General features: G+C 42.1%; 1 protein-coding gene across 1 annotated transcript in view; it reads left to right on the plus strand.

Annotated features, from left to right (window-relative positions):
* Window positions 1-451: 451 nt before the first annotated feature.
* The window catches only part of TTC39C (tetratricopeptide repeat domain 39C), a gene marked incomplete at its 5' end in the record, with an annotated part of 93,722 nt that continues 70,810 nt past the window's right edge, over window positions 452-23,363 (plus strand). Inside the window, one exon of the mRNA XM_084251922.1 lies at window positions 452-606. Within this exon, the coding sequence (XP_084108048.1) occupies window positions 452-606 (155 nt within the window). The remainder of the gene's footprint in view (window positions 607-23,363) is intronic.

Here is a 23,363-nt window from a genome sequence, read left to right on the forward strand (position 1 = left end):
GGGAGGGAGGGCGCAGCTCCGAGCCCCGGGGCCTCGCTGGCGTCAGAGCCGCCTCGGCAGCGCTGGCCCCGGGCGGTGGGCGCGGGGCGCCGCGTGGGGACCCGGGCCGGGGCGGGGGGCGTGAGGGCGGTGCGCGGGGGCTGCAGGAAGCAGGGGCGCGGCCGCTCCGGCCCCGGCTCGGCGAGGTTAGAAACACCCGGAAACAGATTCCGCTCCGGTGCCCGCGCCAGCCGGGCGTCTCGCAGGGAGCGGGAGGAGCGAGCTCGCCGGCGGGCGGGCGGGCGGCTGCTGAGTAATCCCCCGCCGCGCTGCAGCCCGGCCGCGGCTCCGCCCTCCCGCCCTGCCCCCGCCGCCCCGCTCCGCCGCGCTCAGGGCAGGTAGAGCCGGGCTCCGGGCGCGCGGGGGCCGCAGCGGCTGCCTCCGACTTCGCCTCGGCCCTGCGCGCGCGCCCATGGCGGGCTCCGAGCAGCAGCGGCCGCGGCGGCGGGACGACGGAGACTCGGCCGCCGCGGCGCCCCTGCAGGACGCGGAGCTGGCCCTGGCCGGCATCAACATGCTGCTCAACAACGGCTTCAGGGAGTCGGACCAGCTTTTCAAACAATACAGGTGACGGATGCGCCCTGCTCCCCCACCCGGGCCACGCGCACCTCGGGTCTGGCACGCGCGCTTCCATGTTCCGCTGGCCCCCGAGACTTCCTCCTGTGGGTCGCCAAGCGCTGGCCCATCCGCAGTCCCCGGGTGTCCCTGGGCCTGAGCGGCAGCCGACTTTCTGTGCCTGTGCCACCTCGCCCCTTTCCACCCCCACCTTTCCTTCCCCGCGGCGCGTCCAGTCCGCGCTCCCGCTGTCTCGCCTCACTTTCTCCCCTGCTTCGCCTTCCGCGAGGGGTGCCCAGCGTTTGTCTTCTTCCCTCTCGCGGCTCGCCCTCCCGCCCTCTGGTCCCGAGTTCGTGGGGGTTGAGACCTGGGACCGGATGCGATTTGAGAGGCAGCGACAAGCCCGGGACTGCCGGCTCGCGTGCTGCTGGAGCCGGCTTTGTGACTCGACACCACCGGCTGCATCGTGCCTGGTTCCCGTGCCTCGCATCGCTGTGCATCGTGTGCATGCCGAACGCCTTTATTGTTAGAAAACAGATACGCATGATTGCTTTACCTTGCAGGAATTAACAACTCTTCCGAACTTGGCTCTATTCCTCTCTCCGCCTGACTTCTAAAACCCAGCCGTCTAAAACGAGTTCCTAATGCCTTTCAAGCGAGCATGTTTATTTGCATCTCTCAAACTTAAAGAAAATGGAGGGATTATATATGTACATATTTGAGCGTGCACGGAAGAACACGTGTGTTCTCTTGATTATTTTTTATTAATCTTCTTTAAACACGAAGCAAAAGAAGTGAAACCTGGTAGTTTTCTTGTGGGTGTGCCTTCAGTTTCGCTGGAGGACCATTTGCTTTCTGGCTTAGGAAGGAGTTTGTGATTTGCCGTTTGAGTGCTGACAAGATTGGAGGAGGTTGTTTAGCAGCGTCTCTGTAGCTGTTGAAGGGCCATGTTCTTCACACCTTGGAAGGACCAAGGTGGCCTGTGATTGAGAGAGCCCAGTCTGTAAGAAAACGAGGCCATTTTTATGGGTTGGAACTTTGACATTCTTAATGGCAGAGCAAGTTATCTCACTACTTTCCACTAAAGACATTTTACTTTCAAATCAGTTTTTTTTTTTCTGAAAATGAAAACTTCTTAGCTTTACCCAGAACATTTTACTTGTTAAACATGCAAATCTGATTCAAGCCAGGGTTTTATCAAGGCTCTTCATGGCAGATACATATAAAAGATTTACCTGTCCCACCATCACATCTTAGGGGGTTTTTTATTCCTCTATAAATGTATTTCATGGAAAAAAGTATGGATGCTTCGTATGCTATGCGATGCCGTTTTTACTTTGTGGTTGGTGTAGTCAGAGAGGATTGGAAACAGGCTTAGAGTCAAATATATCCTTTAGTTGCTGATCAGATACTGTGCTTGCATGTTACTACGCTGCTTGCTTTAAATTGTCTTGGATTACTTAATCTTTATTTCTTCTAACCTGGGTGGTAAACTTTGATACTATCTCATGGGTCCTATATACATTTAAAGCATGAAATAATAGTTTTGCCTTGTCTGAAAAGTTGCATGTACTGTGAATAGAGGGCGGATAATGAGTGGTAGAAAAACTCTTCTCACAGGAACTGCAGAGAGATGTGCCTTGAAAGGTGTTTCTCTGTTATTGGACGTGTTGGTAGTGAAGGAGGGGAGAAGGTGTTCTTATGTATAGATGAGCAGGTCTTTGCTTTTATTTTCAAATGAGAACTGAAGGAAAGAAGGGCAAAAATTGTAAAATCGCTTTTCTGCCAAGCACAGTGCTACGTACATTCTTCTATATTCTCACTGTTCTAGTGATAACAAAAGAGTGAGATATACTTTATAATAACAATCTTATAATATGGGACCCAAGACCCAGTGTGTAGCACAAACCAGGACACGAGCAGTGTGGCTCTAAATCAAGGACTCTGCCTGACTCAGTTTATATTTTCTAATTTGCCCTATGGCCTTATTTTCCAGCAACTTTTAAAAGCTTTTAAGGGTGGATAGTGGCAGCATTATCCTATCAGCTTTCCCTTAGGCCTCTGATTTATTTGTAATGTGGACAGTCCTTGCGGTCTTCCCACTTCCCAAAATGTGCTTCTGATTCAGGTTTTGGAAGACACAATCATTGTGTAGAGTGTGGTCATGGACGGAGCCCAGCATCCTGCAACTATGGTTGCAATCCTACTCTGCTATTCTTATAGTTGTGACTTTGGTTTCTCAACTTGATTCCTTACCTATAAGATGGGAGTAGCATGTGCCATAGTATGATTATTAGAAGAAATAATTCATGGTTGTAACTGGCATACATAGTGTGAGCACGCAAACTCCAGCTAGCTTTTCTACTTGATGCCTTTACTACTACTGTGTGTTTTATTCTTAAGGCATAGTTTGAGTAAAAGAATAAAATGACCTGTATGTGCATAGCTTTTATATTTAATGCTGGCTTCACATACTGCATTTGTAAGCTATAGCTTCTCTCTTCATTTCAAAGTTGAGTGCCTGGGACCACATCTAACTCAGTTTACAGCAGAGATAACTGAATTGTTGTATCTCCTTTCTTAGGTTTGTTTTGTCACAGAAGATCTCTGTTCCCCTAGGAGTAAACCTTCCAGAATCTTATTAAAGTTTAACAAGAGAATATATTTTGTATCTAGTGTAACAATCACATATTGAAGCAAGAAGGTCATATTCTCCTGCCACATTACTGAGAAGATAAAATGTCCCGACTGTTACCTAATGAGAGATGGCTACTTTATAGAAACAGATTATCATGAAGGTCATTCTGAATCAGTCAAAGTGTGGATTGTATAATTCAGATATACATGTCGAAATTAGAAATATGTGCATAGTAGAAACTTGTCTTTTGACCTAGAAGCATGCCATAGTTGGGACTTTAAAATATGGCTGCCACTTCTGTTATGACTTCAGTAGTGTGCTGCTATAGTATTGCGGTGATAATGTAACAAGTGGCCCTGTTGTTGATGCTGACCCACCTTCATGCATTTTGAGATATATTCCCATCGGTTGAGACATATTGGTTCTGCTTTGGGACCTTTCCTCTTTGATCCCAAGGTCAAAGGTGTAAGTTCACCTGACATCAAATTCCTGCTCTTATGAAAGTAAACCAAAGCAAACCCTAGACTTGAGTAATTGAGGCTACTAGAGGGGAAGGGTAGGAGGGGGAGATTGGGACAGGGAACCCAGTGGCTTACGGTGCAGGATCATGGGTACTTTGGTGGTGGTTGTGAAAAGAGAGGTGATGCTATATCCAAAAATCATATATAGTGTTTGTTAACCATTGTTACCTCAAAAAAAAAAAAAGGTTACGAATGGGCTCTCGTTCTTAGGTTTCAGTGCTATAATCCAGCTGTGCTCAATTCATACATACAGACCCCCACACTCCCTCTTATCTGATGTTTATCTGCGCAGCACACACTCAGACCTTGGGGTATTCAGACACGTGATGAGATAGGCTGTGATTTTGTGTGTTAGCCAGGCCTTGATTCTTAGGTGTGGTGTCAGTAAGACTGGTAGTGTTAGGAGACTGGGAGACACATGACACACATGTGGCCTACTGTTGTCTAGAGGGAGGGAAGTAGATGTAAGATCAGCTTGAAGGAAAGCTTTGTAGAGGAAATGGTGCCTGAGCATCATGATGGCATGGAAGGAAGTGTTGAAGGAGGACTTAGAGTGGGCAGGGATAGAAGGAAAATGGGAGACGTGGTGCGGTGGAAGTAGAAATCTAAGAGAGGAAATGGTGAAAAACCCACCATTTGGGGATTTGAAATGGTACCTGAAGAAGAGGGATGAGGATCACAAGCCGCCCAGTATTACTACGTTGTCACGTTTGGCGGCTTCTTCTACATTGGTTATTTTCTTCTCAGATCCACTGGCTGGTCTATGAGTCAGTACTTCGTCACAGGGTGACTTTGCTAAGCATCTAGTCACTCACTTTTTAGTGATGACATCATCACAGTGCGTCCCTCACTTTTATAATGAACTCCTCTTTACTTGGGACCTCAGTGTCCTGATGTCACCATTTTTTCTTTCTCGTTTGAGTTATTGCTTAGTTTTTTAATCAGAGGACTAGCCAGAGAGGCAGAGCACACTGAGCTGTGAGGAAGGCAGGAGACAAGGAGCTCCTGACCTTAGCGAGCTTTGTATTCTTATTCCACAGGGCTGACTCCCTTCTCCCTTTTAGACCACTGTCTTCATCTCCTGCTTTAGCTCCTGGCATTCTTTCTGACCTTCAAACATCTACAGTTCTTGTCAATCTTACCACTGATCTCTGACTTAGTAATTGCCAACTAAAACAAGAAGCATATACTGGTTATAATGAATGTTAATTGGTGATAAATATGCCTGGATAAATAAGGATTTTATATAGAATTATTAAAATGACCAAAAATGTATCACAAGCAAAAAATATTCATGCTAGATGTGTGTGTATGATGAATGTTTGGGTCCTAATTTGTTTATCATAGCTGTGATCCATGTGACAAAGCCAGATGACCTGTGGCCTTACTTGTATGTAGAGTTGAGATGGCTCAGTGTAACCCAGGCCTTGCAAACTATGACCCATGGGCTAAATCTGGTCTGCTTTGTTTTTATAAATAAAGTTTTATTGGGACACAGCCAACCTCACTTGGTTATGTATTTTCTGTGACTGTGCAATACAATGGCAGACGGAATCATGGTAGCAAGACACTGTAGCCTAACCAAGACCAAAATGTTAACTTCCTGGTCCTTTATAGAAGTTTACTGATTCCTGGTACAAACCATAGTTCTCCCTGGAAAAATTCAAAAGGCATGTGTAGGCTTTGGCCGGGGGTGGGGGTGGGGGGCACAGTAGCACAAGCATCTGAGCCTCTTCTGTGTCTAAAGCAGTATCAGACCCTTTGGAGGAGAGGAAGAATTTGCAGGCTGCCCATGTTCTCTGTGTGATTTGACTGCTCCCAGGCATGAGCATGTCGATGCCTGGCTGCTGGAGTCAATAGATTGTCCAGAGACACAGAAATACAAGCAAAGGAGAAGTGATGAAAAGCAGAAATGGTATAAGGGAACCACATGGAGAGACAGGAAACTTCATCTGTTGAATTTTTTCCCCATCCTTCTCAGCTCAATGGGACCTTTGTAAAGGGAGATAAAGTATATATCAGGGAAAAATTGAATATCTATACTGTGATGTGTGTGTATATTTGAGCACAAACAGTTAAAAGATGTGAGCCCTTGAAAGAAACTGTGTACTGAGTCCCCAGACGTATTAACAAGTAGTTTAGTGAGTTTGCTTTCTTTCCCTACCTTAGTCAAGAGGAGTGCTACTGAGCAAAATGCAGTTTTGATGAGGATAAGAACAAAATGGAGAGGAAAGTAATATTGAGTCATGAAGCAGCACTTGAGCACTTTCTGTTCTCCGTGTAAGAAGCCATTTGTATATTCCAGAATCTTTGTGTTTCAGGGCTAGACCTTTTGCACCGTCTGTTTTACATCCTGAAATACTCTTTTCACACCCCAACCCTCCTGTCAGGGTAACTGTCCTGCAGCAACTGCAGTGGGACTCTGAAGAGGCCAGTGCTGCACAAGACAGTATAAAGGAAGTACAGAAAGTAGATGGCTGTGAAGCAAAGATGAATTTCTCTGTTATTTCAAAACTTTGCCTGGCGTCAGCTCTACCTAGTGAAGGGGTTGCATGGAGGAAGAACTCCCCTCTTTCTTAACACTCTCAAGTCATGCTATTCATTCTGGAACAAAGGTCAGATTTGGGGTTCAGTAGACCTTTGTGGGCTAAACTGGGGATGGAGTCACCCCTTCAGGTCTCTTTATTATAGGGAGAAATATACCCCAATTTTGTGAAAAATAACTGACTTTGACTCATGTTTTTATGTGAAATTATTCATCAACTTGCTGTGTAATAAAGTCATGACTTCCTAAAATTGGATGTGAAGCTTGATGTAGGAACTTCATGTGTAAAGATGGTTTGCCATCTGGGCCCTGTTCTCTAAGGTCGCTTTCTCCATTTCTTCCTTCTTGAGCAAGAATTTCAGACACAAGAAATATGTATATCCAACAGGTAGTTACTCCTGTCTTACAGGAAAACAGTTATTACAGAGGGGAGCCCCAGAGAGAGTCTATCAGATGCAGGACACAGTGGTGAGAAGCAAGTTCTTGTACCAAGGAAAAATTGCTTATTTAATCTTTCCTTAATGCTACCTCAAAGAGTTACTTTATTTATTTTTATTTTTTATTTAAAGATTTATTTATTTATTTACACAAGCACTGGGTACAGTCAGAAGTACGGTAGGGTGAGAGAATTCACCAGAGCCAGAGCGGGGAATAGAACAGGCAGACCGACGAAATACACTGCTGAGGGGAGCAGCGGGCGCAGCAGGAGAGGTCTGCGCACCATGTGGGACCCTCTCCGGGGGGCAGGGGATCCAACTGGTGCTGCAGAGGCTGTGGGCAGCTTCGCAGCCCAGTGCTCAACCACTGCGCCACCAGGGGAGGCCTTCAAAGAGTTACTTTAACCTTTAGTTTTGTCCAAAGCTGTAGTATCTGTGCGATCACTGACTTAAGTCATTTAATTTTACTAATACATATTAAAATGAACATGTTCTGGTAAATCCTAGATCTGCTTACTGTGAACAGCCACACCCTCGTGCTCCCTGTGTCTTCATCACTTCATCCTCCCCACAGCTCCCTGAGGAGTTTTCTTGCTACTTTGCACTTCCAGAGGAAGGTGGGGATACATAGTGATGTTGAGTGACCCGCCCAAGGGTCTTACAGGACATGAGAACTAGGTTTGAACCCCCTGCCCTTGGGCTCCAGGGTCTATTTAACCAGCATTCTACCTCTCATTTTAAAAGTCAGTAACTTTTGCAATAAGAGGTTTACCTGTGTGCTGCATAAAATCATTTTGGGGCTTGGGGGTAAGATCCCCCAGCATATATGTAAACAATACTCTGATATTCGGAGGCTGCCCTGTAAACCACTAGTAAGTTTTGTATGCAGGAAATGTCACCCCAAGTGTAGCCTGTGGCTCCCTGTCCACCTTCTGTAGCATGTGCTCAGAGGACCTGGCTTGACAGAGGATGCCCTGTGATCTGGCTTGTCTGCTTCCCTGCCTTCCTCGGACCTCTCCCCCCACCTACTTGTGCTGGAGCATTTTGCATCATCTAACTAGTTCTAACTGCCACTCAGGACACCGCTCAGGTTTCTGTGACATGTTGGTGTGACTCCTCCGTTCTCCCATAGCATCCTCCTCTTTATCCAGGACTGGCTTTAAATATGGACATTGTTTACACATCTGGCAGTCTCAAAGGGCTGAGAGTAGACAGAGGTGATACCTGTACTTCCGATCCAGGTGTTCCTGGCCTTCCTGGGGTTGCTGGAGTAATGCAGGCTGTGAGGGGTTTTATAGGCAGCAAGTACAAGCCAGGACATGGTGCCCTTTAGGAGTTCCATAAGCCTTAACTCCTGTTACCCCCACTTCTACAGACATAATGGCCTCTTCTTTTGACCCTAGTGGAGATGCTTGTGTATCACCCAAATGGTGCTCTGCTTCTCCTAAGCAGGTAACAGAACCCTGTGTGGTAGCTCTTCCCTTTGGTGTACCCCGGCTCCACAGAGTTTCGCGTGGGGCTGTGGGGAGCAGAACTGTGGCTGTGCAAATGGAGTTTTGACAGCCACCAAAGAGAAGGCTGATGCATAAATGTGGTTTCCTGCCTCTGCAGTGGTCTCAGGTGTCAGCAGTGCCTCCTCTACCACTGTGACTCCTGGATCACAAGCTCTTTGAGTCACCTGCCCACCGTTTGGTGTGGCCAGGAAGAGGCCTCACCTAACTATCCCCATTTTTCTTGTCTCATCAACCACTACAGGGCTCTGGGCGGCCCTGGGACAGTGGTGGCATGCCAAGCACTGGTATTATGTGCCTCTCTGGCATGAGAAGGCAAAAGTATAGCAGCTCCCTTACTCCAGAATCTCTGCCCTGAATTTCAGGATGAACTGGTCTCTGGAAAAACTTGGTAGCTAAAAATGCAAACTTTCTAGAGCAGTGATTCTTGACTCTGACAGATCTAGTATCTATAATATCTTTTTATTAACATATTATAAATCCCCCTCTGTGATTCTAAAATGAAATTGAACAATGGAATGACCTGCCCATACATACGAGGTCTAGAAGTCAATAGAATGACCAAAATTAATACAACAGAGACATCAAAATTCACAATAATTACACATATTCCAACATACAAATGCTCAGCACACCATCAGAAAGCAGAGTGAAGGAGTTAGATGCTTGTACCTACATATAATGAATAGATTGAATTTAAGGAAGATCAGAAACCATTCTGATGGTTAGAATTAGAGAAAAGAGAAAACAGTTGTACTCTAAAAGGAGTAAGAGATCGAACACGTCTGGATATGTTGCCGGAAATAATCTTCATCGAAATAGGGATAACCCTTCAAGGCAAAACACTGACTTTAAGTGGAGAAAATAAGGAAGCATGACATTTGTGTAATGAGCTAGGCTACCTAAATCAGGGTAGTGTCAGAATAATTAATTCTGTTAGGATATTGATGTGTGATGACAGTGTCTCAGAAAATTGATCTCTCATCTTTAAATCCCTCCCTAAACCATGTACTTTGGAGACCAAATCCTTTAATGGGTGTCCAGAATTAGAGGGTAAATTGGGAGAAAAAAACGGTTTATGAAAAAAATCAGGTCGGATGGAGAATCACAGTCCCTGAGGACAATATCAGAGCACGGTACAAAATAAGAAAGCAAAAGAAATAACTCTATATACAGTTTTTGTGATACCGATGGCAGTGTGCTACACATTCTTAAGGTGGCAGAAATGAAATATATTAACAAGTAATTGGCATCCAGTATTTCATGGATTTTTAATAATTTATTTAATTTGATATATAAAAATAGGAACTTGCCATTGTCCTGTTAATGTTAGTGTGTGATTCTGGCTAACATAGCTGTGGTGTATGGACAACTCACATGCCACAAGCAGTGCTGGTGACATGATTTTCCAAGATTATGAACAAGATAAAGGGTTTAAACAGCGCTAGGATGATTTTGTGCCTCTGTGTCAACAGAAGTAGGCTTTAGGACTAAATAATTTTGAGCATGTTTTCACCCATATGAGTTTTCTGATGTTCAGAAGTTGTGCGGGACTTAGGATGATGCAAGGCACTATCTCAACACATTGCAGGATGTGGTTCCTTCCGTGGCAGTTGTTCTGTCACCCCCAAACTGCCCATCTATTTCCAATAAACACCTTAAGAGCCACTGAGCTTGTGGCCATAAGGTCCCTGACAAGGTTTGGTCCCTGTGCCTGAGATTCCTGTGGCTTTGGGAAGGTATGGGGGTGTCCTCTCTGCTGACAACATAGGGCATTAGGAAGGGGGAGAGGTGGCCCAGGCCCCTGCTGAAGGCGCACAGTGGAGAAGGCAGTACCTCCATTGCGTTAAGGATCCTGAATGCCAGAGCATAGTCCTTGGGCCGGCCAGGGTTTCTTTGGGGGTAAGGCTCCTTCAGTGCTGGAAACACACATTATTGCTTGGAAACACCTACTCTTCCACGTCACACATGTCGGCTTCTAGTGCCCAAACTGTTCCAGGATGGAATATCAGTGCCAGTTCTTTCCTCCCTCACTATGTAAATGGAAAACCTCCTGGCCTCTTCCCTTCTTCATTCTGAGTGTGAAGGTAAGTTTTGGGACCTGTGTCTCTCCGCCTGGGCTGACTATTTCCCCTGCCCCATTCCCGTGGATCTTTGTAACTTTGTATCTCCTGGTACCAAGTAGACCACATCCTTCCCAATAAATGAGCAAGCTTTTTGCTAAGTAGGTTCTATACACACACACACTCTCTCTCTCTCTCTCTCTCTCTCTCTCTCTCTCTCTCTCTCTCTCTCTCAGGAACTGGGGCACAGTTCCCCCATTGTTACCTACAAGGAGACCACAAAATTGATTCTTTTAAAATGGAGAAAATAGGGTGGAGCGCTTCATGATGACTTTGTCTGGTGCTTAGGAAACACCTACCCCCTGATGGAAGAAAGAATACACACACCACTTATCTTTGATAGGATGCTTCAGTATGGATATCTAGAACTTCTCTGGTCCCACCCTCAGCCATGACATCAACGGTGCCCTGTAATGCATGTTAACTCAACCTCTTATTACCTGCTTGATTGCACCATCATGTTCCTTGGTGGGTGGGGCTCTGCTAGGGAAGTGTGAGTCTGTGCACCATGCTTCTTTGAGTTTCTGTGGTTGACAAGGAGCATTAGCTGCTTCTCTTTCCACTCCGGCTTTCTTAGTTAAGAAGATACCTTTTGTTTTGGAATTGTACTTCTTGCCTCATTTCTGCAGCAGTCCTCCTCCAGGTTTTATTTCATGTAAATAATCCATATACAAAGTAACCATCACCAGGTAAACATATTTTTAATTTTTCAATCATTTTATGTCATAAGTAAAACTTCTGGTATTATTCTAACAGGACTAAAAAGTGAGGGAAAATAAATTTTTTTCTGGGTCCAACTTGAAATTGCTAAATGACAGATTCGGGTTTTGAGAAATAATTGCATTAAACTAAAATCCATGGCCTTTTGCAGATTGCTTCCAGTATAGTGAGTCACTGTCAAGGCTCTGTCTCCCCTACCCCCATTTTGAACAGTGAATTGCAAAATCTTAAGCGATGTGTTGTCAACTGATCTCTGGAGCAAAAAAGAACTTGGTATCTTTGTGTCTTATAAATCATGCTCACCCTTTTAATTTAGGTTGAAAATAATGTTGAATACAACAGCGGCATACTTACTTGGTATGACTCTTGAGCTATCCAAGGTGAGAATAGGACTGCTTTTCTAGGCCTGCAGTTGTTGGAATAATTGAATGTCTCATTTTCTTCCTTCTCATAGCTAGTTTGAGCAATATAATTGTTCAGAAATGAATTTTATTTTTATGGGGAATGCCATTGGCTTCAGCTATCAACCATGTGGATCCCATTTTTGTTGTTATTTCTGCATGGCTGATTGATGAGACACTTTTGAATTATCAAAACTACAAATTGCGCTAGAAATCACTCCTCATGAAGTAGCACATACCTAAAAAGAGGGAAGGGCTATGAGATGGGAGAAAATACTCAGTCAAGAGTCAGTGCTGCAGCAGTGGAATTCATAGAGATTCTAGTTCTAGAGAAATTGCCAATGTAAAAATGGCAAGAAATAGGAGAGTGGGTTGGGTGTTTCTCTGTAGGCCTTGTGTGAAATCCTGGATCTTGGCTGGTTTTATGAGTGAGTAGTTGAGACTAAATTGTCAGCTTTTCTCTTGATAGGAGAATGTTGAGTTTTATTTCGAAGTAAAACAAAACAAAACCTGCTATTCTGCTAAAATCTAAGCTTAGAGTTAAAGAAACTTATGAATAATGAAGTAAATGGAAATGAAATTGTCTTGACCTGTCCTCTGCTAACAACTAGAGGAAAATGTAGGGACCCTGATGAAAAACAAACATTTTCATGTGACATTTAGAGTTGTTTACTAAGAACTGGTTTACTAAAATTTTATTTTGAATCAGTCTCTAGTTTCAGTTGGAAATGCTTTTTAAATGAAAATGGAAAAATCTAGGGAAATATTGAAATGATTATCTAAAATGGTTTGAGTATAAATAGCTGAGAATGTTTAATCCTCTAAGTATTTGTGAGGCGTGTGGATTATTACCACACATAATAAAGGGACACTATTGTAACCTAAAGAAGAGAAAGATAATGAAAACATGTTAACCAAATCTGTTACTTTTAAAATAACCCTTGCTGAAGGATTGGTTGGAAAGACATTTTAGCTAGTTGACAAATGTGGTTTGGATAATCTCTTTGTAGACTCTTACTGTTAGTATGGAATGGAGATGCTTGAATTGATATTTGTGCTACTTAAGATAGAGAATTAGCAAATGATGACGAATTGGGGAGATATTTAATACACAATAATTGTTGATGATGAAAACTGTGAAAAAAATTGCCTTTATTTAGCCTGAAGAGTTATTTTCAGAGTATATCAGAAGCTTTAAGTGAGCACTAGGCCTTAGCAATAAGTAAATATCAACTGGCAAAGCTAGAGAGAAATTGGAATAAAATTAGAAGTATTACAGTCTTATAATTACACAACTCTCTTTTGGTGTTTGCTTGTTTTGCTGTGCAGAATGATAGTGCATGGCGTGCAGACCTTTCCTGCCACACCCGCTGCTCCTCTCAGCAGTGCACTTCATCAATCTGCCTGTTCTGCTCCCCGCTATGACTCTGGTGAAGTCTCTCACCCTCCCGCGTTTCTGACTGCACCCAGTGCTTGTATAAATAAATAAATAAATATTTTTTAAAAAGAAAAAGAAAATGTCAACACTAGGACATTTTCTTACTCAGCAGCCTTATTCTGAATTGCTGGGCTTTCAGTGCTCTTTGTCTACCAGCTTCCTTGGTCTTCTGTCAGATTCCCTAGGCATCATGTTGCTTTCTTCTGGGTTTTTTACTTTAGTTTGTAAATGTACGTAGACAATTTGTTAATAACTTTTTAATGAATTTCAAATATCAGAAATTAGTTACATATCACCAGTCCCCCAATAACACAGTTCATATTTCAGTTCCCCCCGTGAGTATGAACCCCTGTGAGTCAGTGTATGCACAAGCTGCTACCTCTTTAGCCCACTACCAGTCACCACATTTGTACCAGATGCTCTTCATGCTCTGTGACCAATCATGTCACTTCTCTCAGAGCCTGCCTGTGATTGGTCACTGTGCATCTCCTACTCAGTTCCTACACTGACAGCAAAGTGTGTTGTGTTGTCTCCTACTAGTCAATGCATAAGACATTTTACCAAAATGGGGAATTGAAAGTCGAGCAAAGAAAAAGTGAAAATGCTGAAAGAAAATTTTGAATAAATCATAGCTGGGACTATAAAAAGGAGGCGCTTCCCTGGGGCTGTTATCTCTGCCACTGTTTGAAGAGACTGTTATGTGTGTGGTTGGGTGCCTAGGGAAGGTGAGGTTATTGACAAAATGGAGGAAGGCAGTAAGGAAAGATGGTGATGACCCATATAAGGTGATAGAGGCAAAAACACTGCTTGTTAAAGAAACTCTTAGAGATAGTTCTCCATATTGAAAGCACAGAGCCTGAAGTGTTAGATGCTGATCCAAACTAAGTATGACAATCCACCAAGACCTAGAAAATATTCTCACCATCCACCATAGATTATGTAATGAGAAGAAAAGCACTGTTTAAATCTAGATAAGTCTTTTTTTTTACAAAGAAGTAATACACTTCAATATCATTGTGTTTCAGATATTTTACACCCTACTAAATAAATCTGTTTCAGTATTTTCTCATTTCCCTGTGTATTTGTAACTGGCAGTTCTTAAAATTATTTTAATCTCATAAAATAGGCATAAGAAAACATTTATCCTTTTAACCATTTTCAAGTGTACAGTTCAATGACTTGAAGTACAGTTACATTGTTGTGTAAATATCAGCACATTCCATCTCCAGAACTTTTTTTTGACTTTCCAAATGGAGATTTTGTATCCATTAAACATTAACTTCACAGTCTTCTCTCCTTTTCACCTTTGACAACCACTATTTTACTATTTCCCTGAATTTGACTACTCTAGAAAGCTCATATAAGTGAAATCATGCAGAATTCGTTCTTTTGTGACTACCTTATTTCACTTAGCATCATGTCTTCAAGCTTCATTTTGTAGCATTTTTTTCCTGTTGAATAATATTCTGTTATCTGTATTACCACATATTATTTCTTAATTCATCTATTCATAGACACTTGGATTGCTTATGCCTTGGTTATTGGGAATAATGTTGTTAAGGTATGGTTATACAAATATCTTTGAGTTCCTGATTTGTTCTTTTGCATATCTACCCAGAGGTAGAATTGCTGGGCTCTGATAATTTTCTTTCTAATTTTTTGAGGACTTCCATTCTGTATTCTATAAGGGCTACCCCATTTATAGTCCTAGCAGCAATGCCCAAGGGTTCCAATTTATCCATATTCTTGGCAACACTTAAATCTTTTCTTTTTCTCCTTTTTTTTTTTTTATAATAACCTCCTTAAAGGGTGTGAGGTAGTATCTAATGGTAGTTTTGATTTGCATTTCCCTAATCAACAGTCAGATTGAGCATCTTTTCATGTGCTTATTAAAAATGTATATTCAAATTCTTTATTTTTTGTTTTGTTTTAAGTTATGCAAGTACTTTTTATATTCTGGATATTAACCCCTTATCAAATATGTGATTTGCAAATATTTTCTCCCATTCTATGGATTGTGGTTGCCTTTTCACTGTATTAATCATGTCCTTTGATTCAGAAAAGTTTAAATTTTAATATAGTACAATTTCTTTTTCTTTCATTGCCTGTGCTTTTGGTGTCATAGTTAAGAAATCTTCGCCAAACCTAATGAACATGAAGCTTTTCGCTTATGTTTTCTTCTGAGTTTATAGTTTTAACTCTTCAATTTAGGTCTTTGATCTATATATAGATAATTTTTGCATGTGGTATTAGGTAAGGGCCTAACTTCACTCAGATATCCAGTTTCTTCCAGCACCATCTGAAAGAGAGTCTATGCTTCCTTGATTGAATGGGCTTGGCACCCTTGTCAAAAATCATTGGGCTATATATACAGGGGCTTATTTCTGGATTCTCCATTCTGTTCCACTGGTCTATATGTTTGTCTTTGTGCTAGCTCTACACTGTTTTGATTACTGGAGCTTTGTGGTAGGTTTTGAAACCAGAAAGTAGGAGACCCCCCCAACTTTGTTCAAGATTATTTTAGCTATTCAGGGTTCACTGAAATTTCATAGGAATTTATCTGTTTCTTAAAATGCCAATGGGATTTTGATATGGATTGCATCAAAACTGTATGCTTTAAGTAGCATTGTATTTTTGACAATGTTAAGTCTTCCCATCTATGAATGTGGAATGCTTTTCTGTTAATTGGTGTCTTTGATTTCTTTCAGCAGTGTTTTATAGTTTTCAAGTCTTTTGCCTTCTTGCTTAAGATTATTCTTAAGTATTTTATTATTTCTGATGCTATTGTAAATGGAATTTTTTTTTTTTACATTTCTGTTCAAAGTATTCATTGTTAAAATACAGAAATGCACCTAATTTTTGTGTTGATTTTGTATTCTGCAACTTTGCCTAATTTATTAATTCTAATGGTTTTTGTGGCATTTAGGATTTTCTTTCCTTTTTTTAAAGATTTATTTTATACATATAAAGAGCTAGGGTACAGGCCAGAGGTATGGGAGGCGAGAGGATTCACCAGAGACAAAGTGGGGATCATAACAGGCAGATTGACCCAAGTACACTGCTGAGGGGAGCAGCTGGCGAGTCAGAAGGTCTACTGCTCGATGTGGGTTGCTCCCTGGCCAGCTGGGGATGAAACTTGTGGTGCAGTGGCTGCGGACAGCTTCATAGGTTGCGTCTTAACCCTTTGCGCCACGAGGGAGGCTCAGGATTTTCTATATATAAGTTCATATCATTTGCAAAAAGATAATTTTGTTTCTGTTTTGGATGTTTTCTAGTACTATTATGTTAAGTAGAAGTGGTGAGTGTAGTCACCCATGATTTGTTCTTGATCTTAGAGGAAAAACTCTCAGTCTTTAGTTATAGAATATGTGATACTTACTTGCTGTGGGCCTAATGTTTTGATAACAATTTTTAAAGGTTATAGGACAAATGTAATTTTCCTCATTTACTATTAGGATCATTTTACATGGTTTTGGTTTTTGGGGTCTTTTTCGGGGGTTCTTGCGCTATCATGTTAAATAAGCATTGCCTACATTCCCTAACATAATACCTCACCAGACTGTGCACCTTAGAATTAAGAACATCATTTGATTTTCCTCCCTGTTGTGTGCCAGCACTTAGCCTAATGTCTGGCATGTAGTAGATGCTCAGTCAGTAAATGGGGTGGGGTACACATGATCTTTGCTTTCTGGAATGAGTCTTGTATCCCCAGTTCTTCAAATGTGTGGATCTCTTTATGATTTGTCTGGGGTATTGGAGAATAGCAATGAGGATAAATAGTATCACTAGAGGAGTGTTAGAGGAGCCTACGAGTTGATACCTCTCATTTATTTTAAAACTTGCATGTATTAGATATCTTCATTGTGTTCATTAGATCTTGTAACCTTGATATTATCCATTTAACACTTAAACTGGATCTGATCCCTTCTGAAATACAAAATCCAGTATGTATGGTAGTAGTAAAGTATAGTTGGTAGCAAGGTCACTCTTGTGAACCCAGTGTTTCAAGCAGATCATAAAGGGACTGTAGTATTTTGCTTTGACATGTGGCTGTGGAAAGCAGGTACCAGGATCAGATCATGAGAAAAGACTTATTCTTTTCATTCTTCAGACTACATGTTGAGATTTCTCTGCAGGGACCTCAGTGTGGAGTCAGTAAAAATACATCAAGAAAGTGACATTTGCTGTACTGCATATCTATGTCCTCTGAAAAGTCAAATATATGTCTAGCAATAGTATTTAGCTCTTATAATTCATGAATTACGAAGAGTAAAGTTTGCTTAAAATTGCAGGTCATTAAAATAAATCGTCATTTGTAAATTAAAAATTTATTGACCACCTTCAGAGTTAAAATCACCGCCGCAGATGCTTAAAGAAGATAAAAGTAAGATCCAATGCCTGTGCTCAAAGAACCAGTCTGGTGAAAAGACCCACATGACATCTTATTTAAATGGCGTCACATGATGAGACTAGAAACAACAGGTGTATTAATCTTGGACTGCCATAGCAAAACACCACAGACGGGGTGGTTTAAACAATAAATCTTTCACAGTTCTGGAGGCTGGGAGTTTGAGATCAGTGCCAGCATGGGGTTTCTGGAGAGGACACTCTCCCTGGCTTGCTCTCTCCTGCCTTCTCATGGTATCCTTGCATGGCCTTTTCTGTGAGGAGGGGGAAAGAGAAGGAAACCGAGACTTCCTTCTTCTTTGAAGATTAGCAGTCCTATCAGAATAGGACCCCATACTCATGATTCATTTAGCCTTAATTACCTCTTAAAAGTCTTGCTCCAAACACAGTCACATTTGGATTTAGGACTTCAAAGTATGAGGATTTTTATTTATTTTATTTTTTTTTTAATAGAGGCACGTTTTATTTATTTATTTGTTTGTTTGTTTGTTTTGTTTATACATGCACTGGGTACAGTCAGAAGCGCGGGAGGGTGAGAGAATTCACCAGAGCCAGAGCGGGGAGCAGAGCAGGCAGAAGGACCGAAGTACACTGCTGAGGGGAGCAGCGGGCGGCAGGAGAGGTCTGCGTGCCATGTGGGACCCTCCTCCAGTGGTCGGGGAGCAGCCTGGGATCGAACGGGCACCAAAGAGGCTGTGGGCAGCTTCGCATCTCAGCGCTCAACCGCTGCGCCACCGGGGAGGCCCTGTTTTTTGTTTTTTGAGGGGCTTGCCTGTTGGAAGGTTGGATACCAAACCTTTTATTGAGGATTTAGGGTGTGCCAGATACAATGTTTCATGTTCTTATTCAATTCCCCTCCCTATAGTCCCTCAGATAGATACTACAACTTCCTCCCATTTTACAGATGAGGAAACTGAAGCTTGAAAGAAAGAAATTGTTGGGCCACCCCGGTGGCGCAGCGGTTGAGCGCTGGGTTGCAGAGCTGCCCGCAGCCTCTGCAGCGCTAATTCAATTCCCGGGCTGCTCCCCGGCCACCGGAGGAGGGTCCCGCATGGCGCGCAGACCTCTCCTGCCGCCCGCTGCTCCCCTCAGCAGTGTACTTCGGTCCTTCTGCCTGCTCTGCTCCCCGCTCTGGCTCTGGTGAATTCTCTCACCCTCCCGCGCTTCTGACTGAACCCAGTGCTTGTATAAATAAATAAATAAATCTTAACCAAAAAAAAAAAAAAAAAAAAAAAAGAATTGTTTCAGGAGTGAAACACTTTTAAAAAAAAAAAAAAGAAAGAAAGAAATTGTTTTTCAAGCTCCCTCACTCTGTAGAGTCAGGCCTTGGTCTCGGGGCCTGGAAATTGAGTGTCAGAGGAGATACCTTGGGGGTGAATAGGGAGGTAGCCTGGGGTATGTGGACCCTGAGGGCTGGTCACCTCCAATACCTGTGTTGTTTTCAGGAGCAGGGGAATTTGCTCCCTGACTGCACAGGAAAGCAGTGATAGGGGTTATGCTGGTAAAAGTAGGTGGGGCCATGTTCTAGCCAAACCAGGGATTTTTAACCTTGACCCTTGGGCAATAGACCAAGGTTCTGTTGGCAGTTTTTCAGTAGAAAAGTGACATAAGGTTTTTGTTTTAGAAAGCTAATTCCAGGGGCAATGTACACAGTAACCTTGAAAGTCAGAAAACAAGTTAGGTAGCAGTTGTGCACAGTTCACACGGGGTTTGCCAGGGTGGGGAGATGCAGGTGTAAGGTTTGAGATGATAGAATCAACGGCATGTTTTGGTTTTGATGGGGAACTTTTTTGGTCGTTGGGGAAGTTGAGAATGTTCTGGGTCACTAGCTAGATAGATGATGCTGCCATTCAGAGAAAGAAGGAATACAGAAAAAGGAACACATTTGAAGTATTAAGTAATGTAACCATATCTATCCCAATGTGTCCACCAATTGGGAAATGTCACACCCAGTGTTTTTACTCTCTTGAGAAGGAAATGCATGTGGTATATGGATACTGGAAAAGCACTTGAAGTGGGTAGATGATTATTTCAAAGGCCTCTTAACTATCGTGATTATGTCACTAGTGATTATTTAATATGGGTGTAATAAGGAAAGAACACCTAGTAAGCATTTTGTTCTGACTTCTGATGTAGGGCCAAAGCCGCTCCTTTGTGAGTTTGCTGATGGATTTTCAATTGACTAACCACACCTATAATGCAGTCCTGTGATTTGCAGTATCCGGGTCTTTAAAGTGGAACCTGAGATTGAAGTCACTGCAAAGTACTCTGCTCTGGGTGGAAGGGTCTTGTTTTTTTCTCCCTCTCACTAATCGTGAAAGGACCTTTTAAACTTATGCACCTTTATCAAGCCATTCAAAGCTCTTAGTTTTTCATATATATATACTTTTTTCATACTCTAATTATTTACGTAAAAGAGCAATGAATTATGTAATTGCAATGTTGAAGTCAAGTGAAGTCAGCAGGACTCTTAGCAAGCACAGAAGGAGTCTACTAGCTTCAGTGTTCAGTAGGTGAAGAGCAGCTCATTCTCAGATTAGTTAATCTAGAGATTTAGGTGAGTGGATGTTGGTTGAGATTCTCTATTGTGTATCTTGTATGTGTGTATGTAGAGAAAACAAGAATAATTGTAGACATTAGTATGAAGTGGCAGTACCTGTTTTTTTCTGGGCTACAATTCTAAATCTCTGTTCTAAATCTCTGATTATGTTCTAGAGCAGTGTAGTGGCAGGATGGGCACAGAGCTGGTTCTCTCTGATTCGAGCAGATGGGGTAAAGGAGAGTCCTGGAGCCCTCGGTGGCTTTCTCAGGCTTTTATTGAGCTTTTACATGTAGTGTGTGGCTTTCTCAGGCTTTTATTGAGCTTTTACATGTAGTGCAGCAACCAGGTACAGGACAGGAAGGGTTGCAGGGGCCCAGGAGGTGGGTAGGCTTCCAAACTCCCAGCAAGTCTTCACTCTAGGCTCTTAGGCCTTCTTTCTGCTGTTCTCTCTCCTGCCTCAGTTTCTCTTGGAGAATATACCAATAAGACAGCCACAGCCCACAGAAGTAAACTATACAACAGAAAATAACAATGTAACAAAATGCAGGTGCCCACACCAGGCATGCAATCCTAATGGCAGAGGGCAGAAAAGCCTGAAAATCATTTACCCTACAAGCAGTTACAAAGAGGAAGTGTAGGTTTTAGGAAGCATTATGCCATAATAGTTTAAAATGTAACTGATGTTAGCGGAATTTCTCATTAGATTTAGTTGTGAAATGAAATAGATTGAGTTCAAGAAAAAAAGTGGGGGACTTGAGGGACTGTTGGATTACTAGAGAGAGATGAGGGGAAGTATTTCCTTTGTAAGCCAGCTTTATATATGTCATTTCTTAATTTATGTCTTCTTTGGTTCCTAATGCCATTAGTTAAAATGATCATTGCTTCAAAATGAGCCCACCTACTTTCTAGCTATGCTAAAAGCATGGCTAATTGTAGCTTCTAAAAGAGCCTAACACATACAGGCAATTATAGCAGAAACTCTGTTATTTTCCCTTGATGACAGATTAGCATTGATTAGCACAGGAAGAGAATGTAGTTGGCTTTTGAGAATACTTGACTCCACCTTGCAGAGAAACAGCTTTTGATGGAGTTCTCAAGAATCACTGGGCAGTAGATAAGAGTACCCAGCCAGAGGCCAGTGGTGGGTTTGTAATGTAAGAGAAGCCTGGAAGTGCTGTTTGCCAGTTCCACAGAAACTAAGCACATGCACGATGTAGCAAGTTCTGGGATGCATGATCTAGCAGGAGCATGGGCCTTTGTCATTCATTAGGTTAGAAATTGCTAGTAACTGTGAGACATTATAGTGACCTCTTCCCTCTCATCTATTTCCCTGGTTTGCTTTAGTCATTTTAACAATGGAGAGAAATTGAAACTTTAATAATTTAATGGAAGTACAATAGGTTTTTTCTTTTAAAATTAAGTACCCTAAACATAAAATCAATATAGCATATTATAAAAATACAAACCCCTTTCATATCCAGTATTTGTAAATGCTGGCATTTGCCATGTTCACTGCAGAATTTTGTTAGAGAAACAAGATACTATAGATAGCATTAAGATTCCTTTTGCATTCCGGTGTAATTCTAGTTTCCCTCTTTCCCTCCTCAGAGGCAGCCACTGTCCTCAAGTTGGTATGTGGCTTTTCCATCAAGTGCCAGGCACTTATATTGCATGTTTCTAATCTATAAGCAACATAAAGATGTTTTTTTACATGTATATAAGATTCCTTTATAATTTGCATTTTTTTCACTCAATTTTTATTTTTGAAGTTTACCTATGTTGATATGTAAAATTCAAGTATAATCATTTTAAATAATTCAGTATAGTGTTTCATCATATAAATAATATGCATCTTCATTACCAATAACTGTTTATGTGAATTCTCCCTGTTTAGCGCCTCTAGCTGTGCTTCAGTGAACACCTTTATACATGTCTTCAGTGTGTAAAAGGTTACCTAGGAATGTGACTAGATACGGAATTGTTTGGTCAATGGATCAGTGTTACCTTATATTGCCATACCTTTGTCCTAGGGCATTTACTGGGGTGTATAGATTTTTTTTTTAATGATCTCTCATCTCCTACATGTAATTTTAATTTTGACGTAATAAGACTAAAAAGCAGTAGTAAATGTGCTATATATACTTATATGCTATAAGTAAGGGGTATGCTTACTTAAAAATTAGAAGTTATTCAGTGGTGTACTGAGGCATTTTGGGAGCTACTCTAAGCAATTTGAGAGCAGGTATCATGTCTCTGACTATAATTTCTGTGTGAAGTACATGCTGGTGATAAAAGAAGTACATGCTGGTGATAAAAATTATGTGGAGAAAAATAAGGCATGGTCTCTGTTCTCAAGTTTAGAGTCTCACCCAGCACTATACAGTATACACACATGAAAGGTACACTAATGAACCAAATTAAGAGAGCAGAAAATATAATTTGTAGGAATAGCTTGAAAATTAAATGGCAACGGTATACATTGAGAAAAGTAAAATAACAAATTTGGTGACACCATTCTTTTTTCCTTATCCTCCTCATCCTAGACATTTAGAGGAGCAAGATATTAGAGTTTGCAACACATTTACAAATCAAAGAAGATAAAAAACCAAGCCTACAGGGCATGTATTGGTCTGGAACACTGGGTGAGGCGCTGGGTGGGAGGCCAGGCTCCAGCCTGCTGTGTGGACCAAGCTGCAAAATGAGGAGCTTTTCCTGCTGTCCCATGCTCAACATTTTCATGGATAGTTCATACCATCTCATACTCAGAGTCTGCTAAATTCTCTTCCCTTCCATAATGCTCAGGCACATAAAACTCCCTGAGCAACAGGTATGGAGAGATGTGGGAGTGCACTCAGGGAGTTCTAGAATTAATGACCTTGAAGATCATAATACACAAGGGACTGGTGGAAGAAGAAAGAGAAATAAGAAGAAAAAAAAATGAAGAAATACTCAGAAGAAATAACCAAATCCATTAGGAAAGGCAACATAAGGATAATAAATATCCCATGGGGCCTCCCTGGTGGCGCAGGGGTTAAAGATAGCTGTATAAAGCTATCACCAGCCACTGCAGCAAGAGTTTGATCCAGGGAGCTAACCCACATGGTGCAGCAGACCTCTCCTGTGTCGTCTGCTGCTTCCCTCAGCAGTGTATTTCAGTACATCTGCCTGTTCTGCTCCCCACTTGCTCTGGTGAGTCCTTTCACCCTGCCCCCCAAATCTCTGGCCTACACCGCAGTTCTTGTATGCATAAATAAATAAATCTTAAAATAAATATCTCAGAAGGAGAAGAGAGGGACGGGGACAGAGAATTCATTCAAAGAAATAATAGATGAGGGCCTCCCTGGTGGCACAGTGGTTGAGCGCTGGGCTGTGAAGTTGCCTGCAGCCTCTGCAGCACCGGTTCCATCCCTGGCTGCCAGTGAGGGTCCCACATGGTGCGTAGATCTCTTGTGCCACACCCGCTGCTCCCCTCAGCAGTGTATTTCG

This window comes from Talpa europaea, assembly GCF_964194135.1.
Source record: "Talpa europaea genome assembly, chromosome: 13".
In the NCBI taxonomy this organism is placed as follows: domain Eukaryota; kingdom Metazoa; phylum Chordata; class Mammalia; order Eulipotyphla; family Talpidae; genus Talpa; species Talpa europaea.